General features: G+C 36.1%; 1 protein-coding gene across 1 annotated transcript in view; it reads left to right on the forward strand.

Moving 5' to 3' along the window:
- DNAH14 (dynein axonemal heavy chain 14) overlaps positions 1–19253 on the forward strand; it is a 792430-nt gene that overhangs the window by 46209 nt on the left and 726968 nt on the right. Inside the window, exons 4-7 of the mRNA XM_042780425.1 lie at positions 2370–2500; positions 13420–13572; positions 15359–15471; positions 18976–19038. Coding sequence (XP_042636359.1) covers positions 2370–2500; positions 13420–13572; positions 15359–15471; positions 18976–19038 — 460 coding nt within the window. The remainder of the gene's footprint in view (positions 1–2369; positions 2501–13419; positions 13573–15358; positions 15472–18975; positions 19039–19253) is intronic.

The raw sequence follows: 19253 nt of genomic DNA on the forward strand, positions 1-19253 counted from the left end.
CTTTTTTTTGGTATTTTCACGCAAATTCTTCTGCTAGTTGGGGTTTAGTCCAAATCTGCATCCTTTCCTTCAAGGCTCAAGGGTCCAAGATTATCTTCTGTGTCTGTGTTAATTGGTTTCCCTTTTCTTTGTTGAAGAGAGTCTGTACAATCCTTCTGCCTAGTCCGCCATCTTGCCCCCCTGTGTTGTTGGGCATTTTTAATGACCTGTTCAAATTCTTCTTTTGTTACAGTCTGTTCAAATTTTCTACCTCTATTTATGTTAGTTTAGGTAGGTATGTTTTTCTAGAAATTTGTCCATTTCTTCTATGTTTTCAAATTTGTTTGAGTACAGTTTTTCATAATATTTTGTTATGATCCTTTTTATCTCAGTTGGTTCTATTGTAATGTGAACCATTTCATTTCTAATTTTGGTTATTTGCATTTTTCATTTTTGTTTCCTGTGTCAGTTTGGTGAATAGTTTGTCAATTTTATCAATCCTTTCAAAGAACCATCTTCTAGTCTTGTTGATACTTCTATTGTTTTTCTGTTTTCTATTTCATTTATTTCTGCTCACATCTTTATGATTTCCTTTCTTCTGGTGACTGTAGGCTTTTTTTTTTTTTGCTATTCTTTCTCTAATTTCTGGAGATGTTTGGTTAAGGTGTTGATTTTGGTTATTTATTCTTTTTTATGTGTGCATGTATTGCTACAATTGTCCTCTGAAAGTGCTTTTGCTGTGTTGCAAAAATTTTGGTGTGTTCATTTTCATTTGATTCTAAGAATTTAAAAAATTCATTTTAAGGTACTTCTATTATCTAGTAGTTTTTAAGTATGATATTTAGTTTCCATGCATTTATTTTTTTTCCTCATTATTTCTGTTATTGATTTCTAGTTTTATAATCAAAGAAGATGCTTTGTATTATTTTCACATTTTTTAATTTATGGAGGCTTGCTTTGTGGCCTAAAAAATGGTCTAATCTGGAGAATGATCTTTGTGCATTGGAGAATGTGTACCTTGCTGCTGTTTGGTGGTGTGTTTTGTATATGTCTCTGAGGTCAAGGTTGATTGTGTTATTTAGATCTTCTTTATCTTTGTTGAGTTTCTTTCTAGGTATGCTGTCCAATATCAAAAGTGGTGTGTTACAGCCTCTTACTATTATTGTAGAACTGTCTATTTGTCTTTTTAATTCTGTTAGAATTGTTAAAAAATATATTTTGGTATATGCTATGTTTTTTATATCTTTGTCTATAATATTATTTATCCTCTCATTTATCCTCTCACTGGATATATATGTTTGTTTCACATCTTTATACTAATTAACCATACTTTATCTTGTCCCTTTCGTATCTCAGGTTAGCTATATGTCTTTACATTTCAGTATTTTAAATTTATTTCCATGTTTAAGCAACTGACAGTGCCAGAACTACAATGAGGCAAGCGAGATACCAATGGAGCAAAACTTGTATGATTCATGGTTGTTCAAGAGCCTAAACCATGTGCTACCACTATTTAAACAACAATAGCTCCAGTCTCATTTATTCTTAGTAAAGAAGCTGTTGGGTCAGATTGTGTTTATGATCTCAGCAGCTACAAATCTAGAATGACTTCAGGATTGCTGGTTCTGCTGGCATGACTTTTTCTTTGTTTCTTTCTTTCACAATTTGCTTTACCAAGAAAAGAAGTTTGAGAGGTAAGGGGACAGTCTGTAGACATGATGAATAAAAGCCAAGAGAAAAGAATGTTTCAAGAGGGAGAGAATCATTAGTTGTTAAGAGACTAAAAAAGATAGGTCTAAAAGGATAAGTATCCTTAGAAAGAATATTTCCATTACACATAGTGCACATAGTTAGTTATTCCTTCTCTTCTGATTCTATTGCCACCACCCCAGGTTAGATCTTTATTAAGAAAACCTTATAACTGGCTTTTGTTCCTATTCTCCTCTCTTACTAATTATCCATATAACTGTGAGATTAGGTCTTTCTGACATCCTTCCTAAACGGTAAAATATTGTTCCCTTGTCCAGCTTCTGTTAAAATTGAATTTTAAGCCATATTTTCTCCTCTAATTATAGTTTTTGTGTAATTTTTTCTCTTTGTAGAAATATTTTGAGTACTATCCATCATTTTTGGGAGCTAGGAGCTCTGGTAGCATAGTGGCTAAGATACTTGCCTGCTAACCAGACAGCTGATGGTTCAAACCCACCAGCCACTCCTCGGAAGGAAGGTTGGGCAATCCTACTTCCGTAGTGATACTGCCTCGGAAACCCAAGGAGGGGTCGCTATGAGTTGGGTTTGACTCGACGGCACATAACAACAATCCATCATTTTTAAATGATGCCCATGTGCACTTATATTGGATCTTTTTTTTTTTTAATGTTGTAAATCAGAACCAAAGGATGATGATGCGATACTACATATTATTCGGTTAAGAGGAAAGCTTGGTTTGCAAACTGTATTACTGCAGCATGATTTGAAATACAAAAGTTCTGAGACTGTGATGAAGAGGATCATGCTAAAGGTATCAATTTTGAGCTATAAAAATCAATAGTTGAAACTGTATATTAGTCTTCATTTCAGTCATTGCAGCCATTACATCAAAATCAAATGTTATATTATTTCAGACTATGATTATTGTTTTACAGTGAATGATTATGAAAAGTATTTCCTGTCATTTCATTTCACTTATTTAAAGAATGAGAAAACAAATAAGACATAAAATTTTTAAGTGTACAGCACATCAAAATATTTGTGTCTATCATTTCTCATCCCTTACTCCAACTGATTAAATACCCAGAAAGGAGTGCTATCTGCCTGAAATTTGAATCTACTGTTTTCTTTGTTTCCATTGTAAATCAGTTTCTTTGTGATTTAAAAACAAATTCTAACATAATTTTGTAACTTTCTGTCCTTCTTACTCTCTTACTCCCTGGTCCCTGCTTTTCCATCTTATGATATCTATATGTCCTTATTCTTTCTATTTTCTTCTTATTCTTACCCCTTAATCCTTATTTTTCTTGATAGAACCTTTATCTTTTCCAAGGTCACATGACCAAAGGGAGGAGGAGGGTATGATAAGCACTAAGGTCTACTTCTTGAGGCCTTGTTCACTACAGCTGATCTAAGATTGAGTAGGGTCTGTTCCTCAGCAAGCAGCATCAGTAAAATCACTTTGAAATACATACTCTCATTCCTACCCCAGGCCTACTGAATCAGGGGGTGGGGCTCTGCAATCTGTATTTGAATAGGCTGTCCATGTAATTCTGATGCATGATAGAAAATCACTACTCTACCAAGAGTCAGGAAATTTTTTCTGTAAAGAGTCACATAATAAATATTTAAACTTTGTAAACTGTATGGTTTCTGTTGTATCAACTCTGTCACTGCAGTGTGAATGTGGAAATTATTGAACTATATCATTAATACCACATGCAAGTAAACTCTTACTGAAGATAATTCAAAAACAGTTGCAGCAGTACATTGACAGAAAAGTTGCAGAAATGCAAGCTGGATTCAGAAGAGGATGTGGAATGAGGGATATCATTGCTGATGTCAGTTGGATCTTGGTTCAAAGCAAAGAATAGCAGAAAGATGTTTACTTGTGTTTTATTGACTATGCAAAAGCATTCAATTGGGCAGAATGTAACAAATTGTGGATAACATGGAGAAGAATGGGAGTTCCAGAACACTTGATTGTGCTCATGAGGAACTTGTACATAGACCAGGAGGCTATCATTCAAACAGAACAAGGGGATACTTCATGGTTTAAAATCAAGAAGGAAGTGTGGCAGGGTGGTATCCTTTCACCATACTTATTCAATTTGTATGCTGAACAAATAATCTGAGAAGCTGGACTATATAAAGAAGAACATGGCATCAGGATTGGAGGAAGACTCATTAACAACCTACATTATGCAGACGACAGAACTTTGCTTGCGGAAAGTGAGGATGACTTGAAACACTTACTTATGAAGATTGAAGACTACAGTTGGCAGTATGGATTACACCTCAATATAAAGAAAATGAAAATCCTCACAATGGGACCAATAAGTGGCATCATGATAAATGAAGAAAAGATTGAAGTTGTCAAAGACTTCATATTACTTGGTTCTACATCAACACCAATGGAAGCAGCAGCCAGGATATCAGATGTCATAGCATTGGGCAAATCTTCTGCAAAGGACCTCTTTCAAGTGCTGAAGAGCAAAAATGTTTCCTTGAAGACTAAGGTGCGCTTGACACACACCATGGTATTTTCAATCACCTCATATGCATGTGAGAGCTGGACAATGATAAAGGAAGACTGAATAAGTGTTTATGCTTTTGAGTTGTGGTGTTGGTGAAGAATGCTGAAAGTACCACGGACTGCTAAAAGAACTAGCAAATCCATCCTGGAAGAAGTGCAGCCAGAATGTTTCATGGAAGCAAGAATGGCCAGACTTCATCTCACCTACTTCTGACATGTTGTAAGAAGGGACCAGTCCCTGGAGAAGAATATCATGCATGGCAAAATGGAGGGACAACAATAAAGGGGAAAGCCCTCAAAGAGATGGACTGACACAGTGGTACAATAATGGACTCAGGTATAGAAGGATCGTGGGGCTGGTGCAGCACCAGGCAGTGTTTTGTTCTGCAGTACATGAAGCCGCTATGGTCGGAGATGACTCAGTGGCACCTAACAACAACAAGAATGGAATCAGAGGCACTTAGTTTTAATCTCTATTTACACACTGCAAAAAGGGCATGGGGATTACATCTAACTTCACAAGATGGAAAAAGGATCAAGGTCAAAAGTCCAAGGCTGATCCAGCAATCCCATTACTAGGTATATATCCTAAAGAAGTGAGAGCCAGGCCACAAGCAGATATATATATATATACGTCTATGTTCATCACAGCACTATTCACAATAGCAAAGAGATGGAAACAACCTAAGTGTCCATCAGCAGAAGAATGGATAACCAAACAATGGAACAGACACACAATGGAATATTATGCAACACTAAAGGATAATGATAAAGATTCTAGTAAGTGAAACACCTCATAATGTGGATAAACTTGGAGAACATTATGCTAACTGAAAAGCCCAAGGCTGACATCTGTGAGGCAGAGGTCAGATATGCAGCCACCCTCCACTCTTTTTACCAATTCTGACACCAATCATCCCTCCCTTGGCACTCTCTTTTCTGCTGGATTTAATAATTTGTTGCAGTGGCCACACAGAGATCACAGACAAATATGGGGTTTATTAGAGAAGTAACAGGTTACAATTCAGGATCAGAAACAACTGAAGAAACAGTCCTTCAAGCAGGATATCTTCTCAGCTGTACCACAAGCATGCTTCTTTCCAGTCTCATCCTCTTCCCTGCTTGGAAAATATTACAGAGCTGTTATAGCACTGCTGATAAGTACCCAGAGAGACACCCCACTCCAACAGCAAGCCTCCTGCCTAGAGGCACTCAACTTTCTCACTTCACGAAGCCCACCACTCTGTCTATGACAGTCTCTTGGTTATGTTGGTCTGCTGCCTCTGCTGTTACTGTTTCTCTGCCACAGCTTCTTGCAATCTTTGGTGTCACAGCTCTCTGCCTCTTAGGTCAAGCAAATTTAGCACAAGGCTCTTGGGTCCAAAGGATGCACTCTACTTCTGGCTCTTATTTCTTGATATTAGTGAGATTCCCCTCTCTGCCCCTGGGTTGACTCATTTTGAGTCTAGTGAGTGTGATGGCAAAACAACACTCTCCACATTAGGGTTCTGTACACCTTATTTGTATGTTTCCACCCACACAAGGGCGCCATGTAATTATTTACATTATTAACAAGCTCTCCAATCCCCTGAATGGGCCATAAGCACCTCACATTTGCATAGTCCCACCTAGTCATCAATGACATTACATTCATCGTCACAAACAATGTTTTAAGATCTATCCTGAAGTACAATGCAGGATAATATCCGTACGCCTACAAGGAAGACCAGTTAATAGTACTAGTATTCAAATTTATGCACCAACCACCAAAACCAAAGATGAGGAAATTGAAGATTTTTACCAACTTCTCCAGCCTGAAATTGACTAAACATGCAATCAAGATGCGTTGATTATCACTGGTGACTACAATGCAAAAGTTGGAAACAAGACAAATCACCAATAGTTGGAAAATATAGCCTTGGTGAAAGAAATAAAGCTGGAGATTGCATGATAGAATTTTGCAAGACCAACGACTTATTCATTGCCAAGTATCGTTTTTCAACAACACAAATGATGGCTATACATGTGGACTTTGCCAGATGGAGTACACAGGAATCGGATCGACTACATCTTTGCAAAAAGGCTATGGAAAAGCTCAATATCTTCAGTCAAAACAAGGCTGGGAGCTGACTGTGGGACATACCATCAGTTGCTCATATGCAAGCTCAAGTTGAAGTTGAAGACAATTAAAACAAGTGCACAAAAGCCAAAACATGACCTTGATTATATCCTTCCTGAATTTAGAAACTAGCTAAAGAATAGATTTGATGCATTGAACACAAATGACCGAAAAGCAGAGGAATTGTGGGATGGCATCAAGAACATCATCCATGAAGAAAGCAAGAGATCATTAAAAAGACAGGAAAGGAAGAAGAGACCAAAATGGATGTCAGAAGAAACTCTAAAACTTGCCCCTTGAACTGAGAGTAGCTAAAGTGAATGGAAGAAATAACAAGATAAAAGAGCTGAACAGAAAATTTCAAAGACCAGCTTGAGAAGACAAAGTCAATTATTACAATGAAATGTGCAAAGGTCTGGAGTTAGAAAAACAAAAAGGAAGAACACACTTGGCATTTCTCAAGCTGAAAGAACTGAAGAAAAAATTCAAATCTCAAGTTGCAATACTTAAAGATTCTATAGGCAAAATATTGAATGATGCAGGAAACATTAAAAGAAGATGGAAGGATTGCACAGAGTCACTGTACCAAAAAGAATTGGTTGGTGTTCATCCATTTCAGAAGGTGGCACATGATCAAGAACCAATGGTATTGAAGGAAGAAGTTGAAGCTGAACGGAAAGAATTGGCAAAAAACAAGGCTCCAAGAATTGACAGAATACTCATTGAGATGTTCAACAAACAGATACCACACTATAGGCAGTCACTCATCTATGCCAAGAAATTTGGAAGACAGTTACCTGGCCAACTGACTGGAAAAGATCCATATTTGTACTCATTCTGAGGAAAGGTGGTCCCACAGAATGTAAAAATTAACAATATTATTAATATCACACACAAGTAAAATCTTGCTGAAGATAAATCAAAAACAGTTGCAGCACTAAATTGACAGAGAACTTCCAAAAGTGCAAGCTGGATTTAAAAGAGGACAAGGAATTAGGGATATCATTGCTGATGTCAGATGGATCTTGGCTGAAAGCAAAGAATACCAGAAAGATGTTTACTTGTGTTTTATTGACTATGCAAAAGCATTCAATTGTGAAGATCATAACAAATTATGGATAACATTGAGAAGAATGGGAATTCCAGAACACTTGATTGTGCTGATAAGAAACCTGTACATAGATCAGAAGGCTGTTGTTCAAACAGAACAAGGGAATACCACATGGTTTAAAATCAAGAAGGGAGTGTGTCAGGGTTGTATCCTTTCACCATACTTATTCAATCTGTATGCTGAACAAATAATCTGAGAAGCTGGACTATGTGAAGAAGAATGTGGCATCAGGATTGGAGGAAGGCTCATTAACAACCTGCAATACACAAATGACAGAACTTTGCTTGCTGAAAGTGAGGATGACTTGAAGCACTTACTGATGAAGATTGAAGGCTTCAGTCTGCAGTATGGATTAGATCTCAACATAAAGAAAATGAAAATCCTCACAAGTGGACCAATAAGCAGAATCACAATAAATGGAGAAAAAATTGAAGTTGTTAAAGATTTCATATTACTTGGTTGCATAATCAACACCAGGAGCTCTGGTAGCGTAGCGCCTAAGGTACTTGACTGCTAGCCAGAAGGCTGCCGGTTCAAACCCACCAGCCACTCCTCAGACAGAAGGTTAGGCAATCTACTTCCATAGTGATACTGTCTCGGAAACCCAAGGAGACATCACTATGAGTCGGGTCTGACTCAATGGCACATAACAACAAAAACAACATAATCAACACCAATGGAAGTAGCAGTCAAAGTATCAGATGATATATTGCACTGGGCAAATCTGCTGCAAAAGACTTCTTTCAAGTTCTGAAGAGCCAACATTTCTCTCTGAAATCTAAGGTGTGCCTAACCCAAGCCATGATATTTTCAATCACCTCATATGCATGTGAGAGCTGGAAAATGAATAAGGAAGACTGAAGAAGAGTTGATGCTTTTGAGTTGTGGTGTTGGGGAAGAATACTGGAAGTACCATGGACTGCCAAAAGAACTAACAAATCTGCCCTGGAGCAACTGCAGCTGGAATGTTCCTTTGAAGCCAGAATGGCCAGAATTCATCTCACTTACTTTGGTCATGTTGTCAGAAGGGACTATTCCTTGGAGAAAGATATCGTGCTTGGCAAAGTGGAGTGTCAGTGAAAAAGGGAAAGACTCTCAACAAGATGGATTGACACAGTGGCTGCAATGATGGGCTCAGGTATAGCAAGTATTGAGAGGCTGGCACGGGACAGGGCAGTGTTTCATGCTGTTGTACATAGGGTCACTATGAATTGGAGCTGACTCAACAGCACCTAACAACAACAACAACAACCCAGCCATCTTGTGGGAGTCACAAAGACCACAGCTAAAAAAGGCCACATTAAGTAATTCACTGCACCACACACACACACATTGTGATCTTAGGCAAGTTCCTAACCTCTTTGGATTTTAGTTTCTTTGACCTTGAAATGGAGACAGTAATATTTACCTTAGAGAATTGTTTTGAAGTTTAAATGAGGCAAATCATGTAGCACGATGTGTGGCCAAAAGTGGGCAAGCATAGCTTATAGCCTATAATTGGAACTAATACCCTGAGACTCCCAAATAAGGTAACATTTCATTGGTATGTGAAGGAAGAGACTGGGAATATAAAAAAAAGAATATGTTTTTAATTGAAAAATAATAATTGTAATGTAATTCTTATATTTCTGTAATTGAATTCTTTAATTACAAATATCATTCATTTAGAATAATTGTATCTACCTTAAATTTCTGGTAATTTTAAAATGTAATGTGGAATAGAAATGCCTTAATTGTACAAATACCACCCACGAACTATACTGTTCATTATGTGTAACTTTTTTATTTAATCTTATTTAAAGTTTTTTAACTAGTTTTTTAAGGTTTCTTGGGATACCTTATATCAGAAGCCAAAATAAGAAACTAAAAAGAGTTGAGACAATTGAGATGAGACCAATAACAATCTTTCAAGGGAGGAGATTAAAAAAAAAAAAAAAAAAAGCTTATAAAACTAGATCCAAATTTTAAAACTATAATTGCAAACTGTTTAGTTACTCAATTCAAAGCTCCTAAGGGTGTCACTATATTTTAATAGAGAATACTAAATGGTCTTTTATAATAAAATTTGATCACCAGAAAAGATTAAATTAAACTTCATTTTACTCCTTATACCTTTAGAACAGTTTTCATCAGTAAACGTTAAAAGTTTCAAAGCTACAAGAAAAAAAATGTCAATTTTTTTTCCTTATGTGGAATAGCTGAGCTCTCAGTAATAATGCAGGTCAATGAGCAGGAGGTATTACAGCTTATTGTTGTGTCTCAAAATGTGGGTGTAGAGTCAGACTGGTATTCAGCTTCCTATTCTGTCAATTCCTGGCTGTGTGACTTTTATCAACTTACCTAACTTCTCTAAATTTTAATTTCAGCATCTGTTTAATGAGATTAAGAAAATATAACTGTAATCTCTTTAAAGTTGAGAAATTAAAATTTAAAAGATGAAACTTGTGTAGTGTTTGTGAAGAAGGTATATGTGAAACATTTATTATTTATTCAAATACTACTTTGGCAACAAATATTAGCTATTGATACTATAATACTAAAACACTACCATTCTTATAAAAAAATGATCAATTTACTGTGTCCAAGATGATTCTGGCGTTGGCAGACAAATTTAGAAGAGGTATGGCAATGTATCCACCAATTGTCTGCCTGTTTGTCATACTGTAGTTGCTTGCATGTTGCTGTGAGTCTGGAGGCTATGCCACCAGTATCTCAAATACCAGCAGGGTCACTCATGGTGCACAGGTTTCAGTGGAGCTTCCAGACTAAGATAGACTCAGAAGGGGCCATCAATTTCTCAAGGAATTGGCTAGAGAAATTATTATGAATAGCAGTGAAACATTGATATATTACTGGAAAACTTTATGAATAGCCTTCAAACATTGTCAGATATAATGTGGGAAGATGAGTCCCTCAGGTTGGAAGGCACTCAAAATACAGTGGGGGAAGAGCTGCCTCCTCAGAGTAGAGTTGACTTTAATGATGTGGATGGAGTAGTGTTCAAGACCTCCATTTGCTGATGTGGCATAACTCAAAATGGGAAGGAACAGCTACAAACATCCATTAATAATCAGAACATGGAATGTATGAAGTATGAATCTAGGAAAATTGAATGTTGTCAAAAATGAAATGGAACACACAAAGATTGACATCCTAGGTATTAGTGAGTTGAAATGGACTGGTTTTGGCCATTTTGAATCAAACAACCATATGATCTACTATGCTGGGAATGACAAACTGAGGAGGAATGGCAATGGCATTCATTATCACAAAGAATGTTTCAAGATTTATCCTGAAGTACAATGCTATCGGTGATGGGATAATATCCATATGCCTACAAGGAAGACCAGTTAATACTACTATTATTAAAAATTTCACACACCAAGCATTGAAACCAAAGATGAGGAAACTGAAGATTTTTAGCAACTTCTGCAGTCTGAAGTTGACCAAACATGCAATCAATATATGTCGACAAATGCTGGTGACTGGAATCCAAATTTGAAAACAAAGAAGAATTACCGGTAATTGGAATACGGCCTTGGTGATAGAAATAAAACTGGGGATCTCATGATGAAATTTTGTAAGACCAATGACTTATTTATTGCAAATGCCTTTTTTTGACAACACAAACAGTGGCTATACACACGGATATCACCAGATGGAGTACACAGGAATCAGATCGACTACATCTGTGGAAAGAGGCAATGGAGAAGCTCAATAATGTTCAGCCAAAACAAGGCCAGGAGCTGACTGTGGAACAGACCATCAACTGCTCATATGCAAGTTCAAGTTGAAGCTGAAGGTAATTAAAACAAGTCCATAAGATCCAAAATATGACCTTGATTATATCCTTCCTGAATTTAGAGACCATCTAAAGAATAAATTTGATTAATTGAGCACCAAAACCAAAAAACCAAACTCACTGCCATCGAGTCTATTCTGACTCATAGTGACTCCTCCTTGTGTTTCTCAGACAATATCTCTAAGGAAGTAGATTGCTCAGTCTTCCTTCTGAGGAGTGGCTGATGGGTTTGAACTGCTAGCCTTCTGGTTAGCAGTCAAATGCCTTAGACAATATACCACCAGAGCTCCCACTAATGACCAAAAATCAGAGGAATTGTGGAATGACATCAAGAACATCATCCATGAAGAAAGCAAATGTTATTTAAAAGACAGGAAAAGAAGAAAAGACCAAAATGGATGTCAGAAGAGACTCTGAAACTTAAATGGGTAGTAGCTAAAACAAATGTAAGAAATGACAGAATAAAAGAGCTGAACAGAAGATTTCAAAGAGCAGCTCGAGAAGACAAAGTCAATTGTTATAATGAAATATTCAAAGACTTGCAGTTGGAAAACCAAAAGGGAACAATGCACTCAGCATTTCCCAAGCTGAAAGAACTGAAGTGAAAAAAAAAAAAATCAAGCCTCAAGTTGCAATATTGAAAGTTTCTATGGGCAAAATATTGAATGATGCAGGAAACATCAAAAGAAGATAGAAGGAATACACAGAGTCACTGTACCAAAAAGAATTGGCCCACATTCATCCATTTCAAAACCAAAAAACAAACTCACTGCCATTGAGTTAATTTGACTCATAGCAACCCCTTCTTGGGTTTCTCCTAGGTGGTATCTCTATGAAAGTAGATTGCCCAATCTTTCTTTAGAGGAGTGGCTGTTGGGTTTGAACTGCCAGTCTCTGGTTAGCAGTCATATGCCTTAGGCACTATGCCACTGGAGCTCCGGAGGTGGCATATGATCAAGAACTAATGGTATTGAAGGAAGAAGTCAAAGCTGTACTGAAGGAATTGGCGAAGAACAAGGCTCTAGGAATTGATGGAATACCCACTGAGATGTTTCAATGAACGGATGCTGTGCTGGAGCCACTCACTCATGTATGCCAAGAAATTTAGAAGACAGCTACCTGGGCAACTGACTGGAAAAGATCCATATCTGTACCCATTACAAAGAAAGGTGAACCCACAGAATGTGGAAATTTTCAAACAATGTCATTAATATCACACGCAAGTAAAATCTTACTGAAGATAATTCAAAAATAGTTGCAGCAGAATATTGACAGAGAACTTCCAGAAATGCAAGCTGGATTCAAAAGAGGATATGGAATGAGGGATATCATTGCTGATGTTCAATGGATCTTGGCTGAAACCAAAGAATACCAAGAAGATGTTTACTTTTGTTTTATTGACTATGCAAAAGCATTCAATTGTGTGGATCATAACAAATTATGGGTAACACTGAGAAGAAGACTGAAGAAGAGTTGATGCTTTTAAGTTGTGCTGGCAAAGGATACTGAAAGTACCATGGTCTACCAGAAGAACTAACAAATTTGTCCTGGAAGAAGTGCAGCCAGAATGCTCCTAGGAAGCAGGAATGGCCAGACTTCATCTGACCTACTTTGGTGTTGTTGTCAGAAGGGACCATTCCTTGGAGAAGGATATCATACTTGGTAAAGCGGAGGGTCAATGAAAAAGGGGAAGGCCCTCAATGAGATGAATTGAAACTGTGGCTGCAATGATGGGCTCAGGTATAGCAAGGATTGTGAGGCTGACGTAGGACTGAGCAGTGTTTCATTCTGTTGTACATAGGTTCACTAGGAGTCAGAGCCAACTTGATGGTACCTAACAACAACTACATGGCATATATATAAAAGGCATGTTGTCAAGACCTTTGAGTTAGCAAGACTGTGTTAATTAATAAGCATATAAATAAATTTTCATGAATATTCTGCCAACATGCCACGTTTAAGAATGCAAATTAAATATTAAAGTACATCTTTTGAGATTGACCTTGTTGAGCTCTGATTAGATACAGGTAGCTTTCCTCGATGATATTATCTTTATTTTAATCTATATAAAAATTGTTTCAATTTACTTAGTAATGTGTTAGGCCATTTTACTAGTTAATTTAGTCAAATTACTGAGTAACAATTTTTTTTTTTAACCTCAGGAACCTTTGAAAGATGATGGAGAATATGTATATTGCCTTCCTCGTTGTAATCCTAAAGTTCCTTACAATCCATATGATCTTCAGGCAGTCTCTGCTCACACAGCTAGACATTGCAAAGAATTTTGGATTATTACTGCTTCATTTATTTCAAAGGTAATATATCATGATGTTTTCAGCTTTCAGAATCATAATAGAAAAGGATTTCCTAATATAGAGTGTACGTGGATAAATTTATGTCTGTGCGTTTCAGACAAACCTGGCATTTGAGGAGCAGTTTATTCAACAATGAGCCAAATTCTCCTTGTGTTTAAGAATGTTCTTGTTGTTGTGTGCCGTTGAGTCAGACTGAACTCATAGCAACCCCTCCTTGGGTTTCCAAGGCAGTATCACTACAGAAGTAGATTGCCCAATCTTCCTTCCGAGGAGTGGCTGGTGGGTTTGAACTGCCAGTCTTGTGGTTAGCAGTCAAGTGCCTTGGGCACTATGCTACCAGAGCTCCTAAGAATGTTCTTAGGAGAAAGTTATTTAATTCTACCTATCTTTCTTCTGGGATCTCTGGTGGTGTAGTGCCTAAGGCATTTGACTGCTAACCAGAAGGCTGGTGGTTCAAATCTACCAGCCACTCCTCCGAAGGAAGGTAGGGCAATCTATTTCCATAGTGATACCCCCTCGGAAACCCAAGGGGGCATCGCTAAGAGTCAGATCTGACTGGACGGCAGTGAGTTTGGTGTTTTTTTTTTTTTTTTTTTGTATCTTTCTTCTGCTTAGATTTTCAGGTTTGAGGATTCAGCTCCAACTCATAGTGACCCTGTGTGCAACAGAATGAAACTCTGCCTGGTTCTATGCCATCCTTACAATCCTTGCTATGCTGGCATAATAGAACCTGTAATAATAACAACTATAAAGTGCCCTTTAAGGAGCTCTGGTGGTGTAGTGTGTAAAGCATTTGGCTGGTAACCAGAAGGTTGGTGGTTCAAACCCATCTGCTGCTCCATGAGAGGAATGTGAGGCAATCTACTCCTGTAAAGATTTGCAGCCTTGGAAACCTAATGTGGTTTGCTATGAGTCAGAATCAACTTGATGGCAGTGGGTATGTTTTTTTTGGTTTGGTAAGTGCCCTTTATTGGCAGAATATGTCAGAAATTTTATTGTCAGATATAGAAATCCCCTGATTATACTCTTACATAGCATTTTGATATTTATCACAAGTTGTAATTATACAGTTCTTTCCTTAAACATTTATTTAATCTTTGTCTGCTTACCTCTGCACCCCCAGCATTCCTACTAAACTCTAACTATGCAAAAAACAGGATCACATCTCTAAGTAGATCAGAATGTGCACATGTGGACATATCTGTAATCTGCATTTTTAAGTGAGAATGATGAAAAAGCCTCTATGTAATAAAAATTATACATGTAGACATGTATGTGCTGATGTAGGCATTTTCATTAATGGAGGACATTTCTTGAAAATGTTAACATTCAGTTGGGGGAGCAGGATTCTTGGGAAGAGAGAGAGAATTCCTTGATGAAGGGTGTGTAGCTTTTTAATGTCACATGGGGTATCTGTGTAGCCACTTTGTGACTATTACGTCCCTATAGTTATAATTGAGTTCCAAAATACTATTATTTTTTAGAAAATATAAAAATTACATGACAAAATTTAATAGCTATTTGTGTAAAGTATCTCAGGGTGAGGAGGATGTTTCATTTTCTCTATTGGAGCACAAGAAAGAACCTTAGAAAATAGCAAATATAGGTAGAATCAGTGTGTGAAAAGCAATCAAGTCTGGATGTAGATGAAATGGCTGATGGCACAGATCTAGGAAAAGCTTTATTATAAAGGTAAGTAGTTATGAGCCAACTAAAGTCTGTCTTAATTTCTTGAAAATAGCATATATTTCTTTATGAAATAATGTTTTGTGCTTTATATTTACAGGTTACTAAAATAGATGATACAGAAGAAATAGAACTCCTACCTATTATGGAATGGTTAATGGAAAGAAAATGTTATTACTTATTACAGACTTTCAAGATATTTTTCAATTTCCGGTGAGATGAAGAAAAACTGACTATTTATAATTTGAAAAAGCAATTGCCTGGACAGTCATATTTATGGGAAATTATAGAGGAAATAGAGTATTCCATAAAATATTTTCAGATTAAAGGAAGCTAACCCATTTAAGTATTAAAATTCTTAATTTTAACCATTTTGAGCAACATTATAGAAAAAGATAGTTTATAGTCAAGCAGACTTAAAATGTAATTACTTTATGTTTTAATACATTTACAGGTGTTATTCTAGATGCTGGGGATACTTTATTGATCAAACCAAGTAATTCCCCTGCTCTCAAATAACCTATATGATAGTGGGTGATACAGATAATACATAAGCACATACATAAGTAAAAATGTCAGGCAAAGATGAAATGTTATGAAGGAAAATTGGAGTGAGAATGATTGAAGGAATTTATTGATTCTAGATCATTAAAAAAGTTGTCTAGGTCTGCATTACATTGCATTATATCAGTATTCATTGCACTCTGATCCTTCACAAAGCAGTCCAAACTGTTTTGTACTTTTAGTGTTTGTGTCTAGTTTTATATATTTTTTACTTGCTTCCCTTCTGTCTCTTTTTTTTTTTTTTTTTGATCTGCTGCTGGGCACTAGAAAAATAGACAAAAAATAAATTTTTATGTTTAATGTGGTAAATAATTAAGAACCTCAGGAACTGCTTTGTAAGAGAAGTGAATATATTTTGTGGCAGAGAAGTTATTCATTTATTGAACAAGTATTTACTATGTACCTATTCTGTCCCACTGAAATAGTGGTACTGGAGTTAGAACCATGAAAATATATAAAAGTGTCTGTTCCAATAGAACTTATATTCTAATGAAGGGAAATAGATAATAAAATAAGTAAATAAACAAAATAAATTCAGATAGTGATAAGATAATAAAACAGGGAAATAAAACAGAAAAGTGAATTTGTTGCTGCTTCAAAAAAAGATGGTCAATGATGTGGCAGAGACCTAAATATTGATAAGAAGCCAGCCATGTGGAGACTTGAGAGAGATTAGTTTCAGGCAGAGGATATATCAAGTTCAAAAATTCTAAGGCAGAAGGGAATTTAGTGTGTGTTCAGCAGTAGAAATGTTGGTTGTGATGGGATCATCAAAGAGATGAGTAAGAAGGGAAGCTGGTTTTAATACTGTTTAGGACCAGAGTCACATGCAGCATAGGTGATTTTCAAGAATATGTATGATTGCTCCATCCCCAGAATTTACGCACTTGTATGGAGGCTAGAAATGTTTTTGATTCTGGGTTATCAGTTCATGATATTATCTAATATTCTGTTTTCTGTATCTGTTTATTTGACACCATCAGAAAACAAAAAACAAAAACAAATCCACTACCGTTGAGTCCATTCTGACTCATAGAGATCCCCATTGGTTTTTTGAGGTGGCAAATTTTTATGGAAGTAGATTGCCCTGTGTTCCTTTCATGGAGTGTCTTGTGGACTTGAACCACCAACCTTCTGGTTAGCAGTCAAATACCCTAGGCACTACACAACCAGAGCTCCTTATGTCAGATATAGGACTGAACCAGTATCATGTTTACCTGGTCATAAATCACCAGGGTATACTCTATTCTGAACAATTTTTACTGAAAAATTTGAAACCCAGTTGAAATGGGGACAAGACTCAGCTTTCTAAAGTGATATTTGCCATAAGTAAGTCCACAGTCAAAGTGATTCTTTTTTATTATTATTATTCACATGAAAATAAATGTAAGTTAAATTTTAGTCAGGCTTAAACATGTTTAAAATTTATTTTATGTTTAAATTTTGTTTAATTAAAAAATTTTTCACTAATATAAAAAAGTAACATTTCAAATGGGAAAATAAGATAAATATGAAGTGTTAATAACTTATGCTGGTGATACTGTGTATATAGCACAGAGATGACTGGATCATCAGCATTAACCTTTACCTCCCGAACTTTCTGGAGTGTTAGCTTCTGTGGCCTGGTGCACATACTCAACATACTATCATTGGGATCCTCTATGATTCATGTGGGTTTTCATATTCTGGAAAAGTTCAAGATCTTCTTAGATCTTGAAAGGTATCATGGCCCGGTGAATCTAGGTTAAAGTGAAATAGCCACTTTTTAGAATGCCCAGTTGGAGTTTGATTTTAGGTCAAATTACTAGATTTGTTTGAGACATGTCTGATTTCTATGGCCTCAGGTGTACCTGTTTGAATAAGGACATCATGGGAATTCTATTGGAACAGTTTAGATGGCCCCAGGCCTCTTTCAGTTTTCTTTGATTCATAATCAGCCAATATCACCACTAATTGCGGCTGTTTGGTTGGTCTTTGGGATGCTCATGTCTTTACCATTCCCACCTCCCTACTCACTGTTATTGGCTATGTAAGGAATCTCATTTGGGTAAACAAGTATCACATCTCAGTATTTATTTCAGGATAGATGTTTTCCTCAAGATAAAGTACTGAGTGAGAGATTGCAGTATGGCACTAGACTAGCATAAAATATGAAGCAATACTCATTTAGAGGAGTTGAGAAGGATTCATAAAGACAGTTAACATGTCTATTTCATATATGAAAGTTATAGGTGATGAATAATCACCATGGAAACTTTTCTGTTCCTCTGCTAGTAGGTTCTCACAAATGTGTTTCTTGATTTCATCTTTGAATTTTTAAAATTACAAACACTTTTGTATTTTTAACAAAAATATTAAATAATATCAAAATGACATATTTAAATTTTTTCCTTACCACTGTGGAAACATTTCTTATCAATGTATTTTTTCATTATCACTGAAACTGAATCTTGACCCTTCTCAAAATGAATTTCTTTTGCAAAATAGAAGTGAATATATGTATTCAGTGAAATGTGAGAAAGCCATTAACTTGATGAGACAGCCTTGTTTTCCTGGGTCTCACAAGTTTTCTGCCTTTGACAGGAAGATATTTGAGTTTTTCTTCCCTGACAGGTTTCTACCCTACAAAGGTTCTGGCTTATGCAGCTATTATTGTACTATAAAAGGAAAATAATATGTTTTATATTTATTGGAATAGTACAGCTATGTGAATTATGCATCTGCCAGAATTATAATGACTTTTACTAACTTTCATTAACATTTGCTTTTTGCTGGACGATCTTTTGACAGCCAGGGAGAAAAGTTATGTGTATTTTTAATACTTTAGATAACTCAAGGAACTCTGGTGGTGCAGTGATTAAGGCATTTGTCTGCTAACCAAAAGGTCAGTAGCTCAATCCCACCAGCTGCTCTGTAGAAAAAGATGAAGCAGTCTGCTTCCATAAAGATTTATAGCCTTGGAAATCCAATGGGGATCACTATGAGTTGGAACTGATTCAAAGACATTGAGCTTGGTGCTTGGTTTAGATAACTCAGGATGAATGAAACATATATTATAGAGAATTTTCTAATATTTCTCAGCCTTTGATCAATTATTTCCATATAAATACATAGTTTACAAATCTAGAATGTAAGAAGTATTTTTTCTTCCAGAATTAATAAAGCATTTGTTACCTGGAAATTGAATGTTAAAAGAATTAAGACAGAGAAGAGCAGGTAAGTATATTGCTTTGCAATATATTTATATATTTTCCAAAGGAAGCCATATTTTAAAAAATGTAGTATGGAATCAGATATAATTAATTAATTAATTCAATGATTAGAAAGTCACATTCCATTGCTTTTATGATCAAATTTAACTCATCTTTATATTTTCAAAACATCATTAAGCACTTAGTATATTTCTTTTTTTTTTTTTTTTTTTTTTTAGG

The sequence above is a fragment of the Orycteropus afer genome, unplaced genomic scaffold (assembly GCF_000298275.1).
Source record: "Orycteropus afer afer isolate SDZICR_OR568_19922 unplaced genomic scaffold, OryAfe1.0 scaffold00039, whole genome shotgun sequence".
NCBI classification, from domain to species: Eukaryota; Metazoa; Chordata; class Mammalia; order Tubulidentata; family Orycteropodidae; genus Orycteropus; species Orycteropus afer.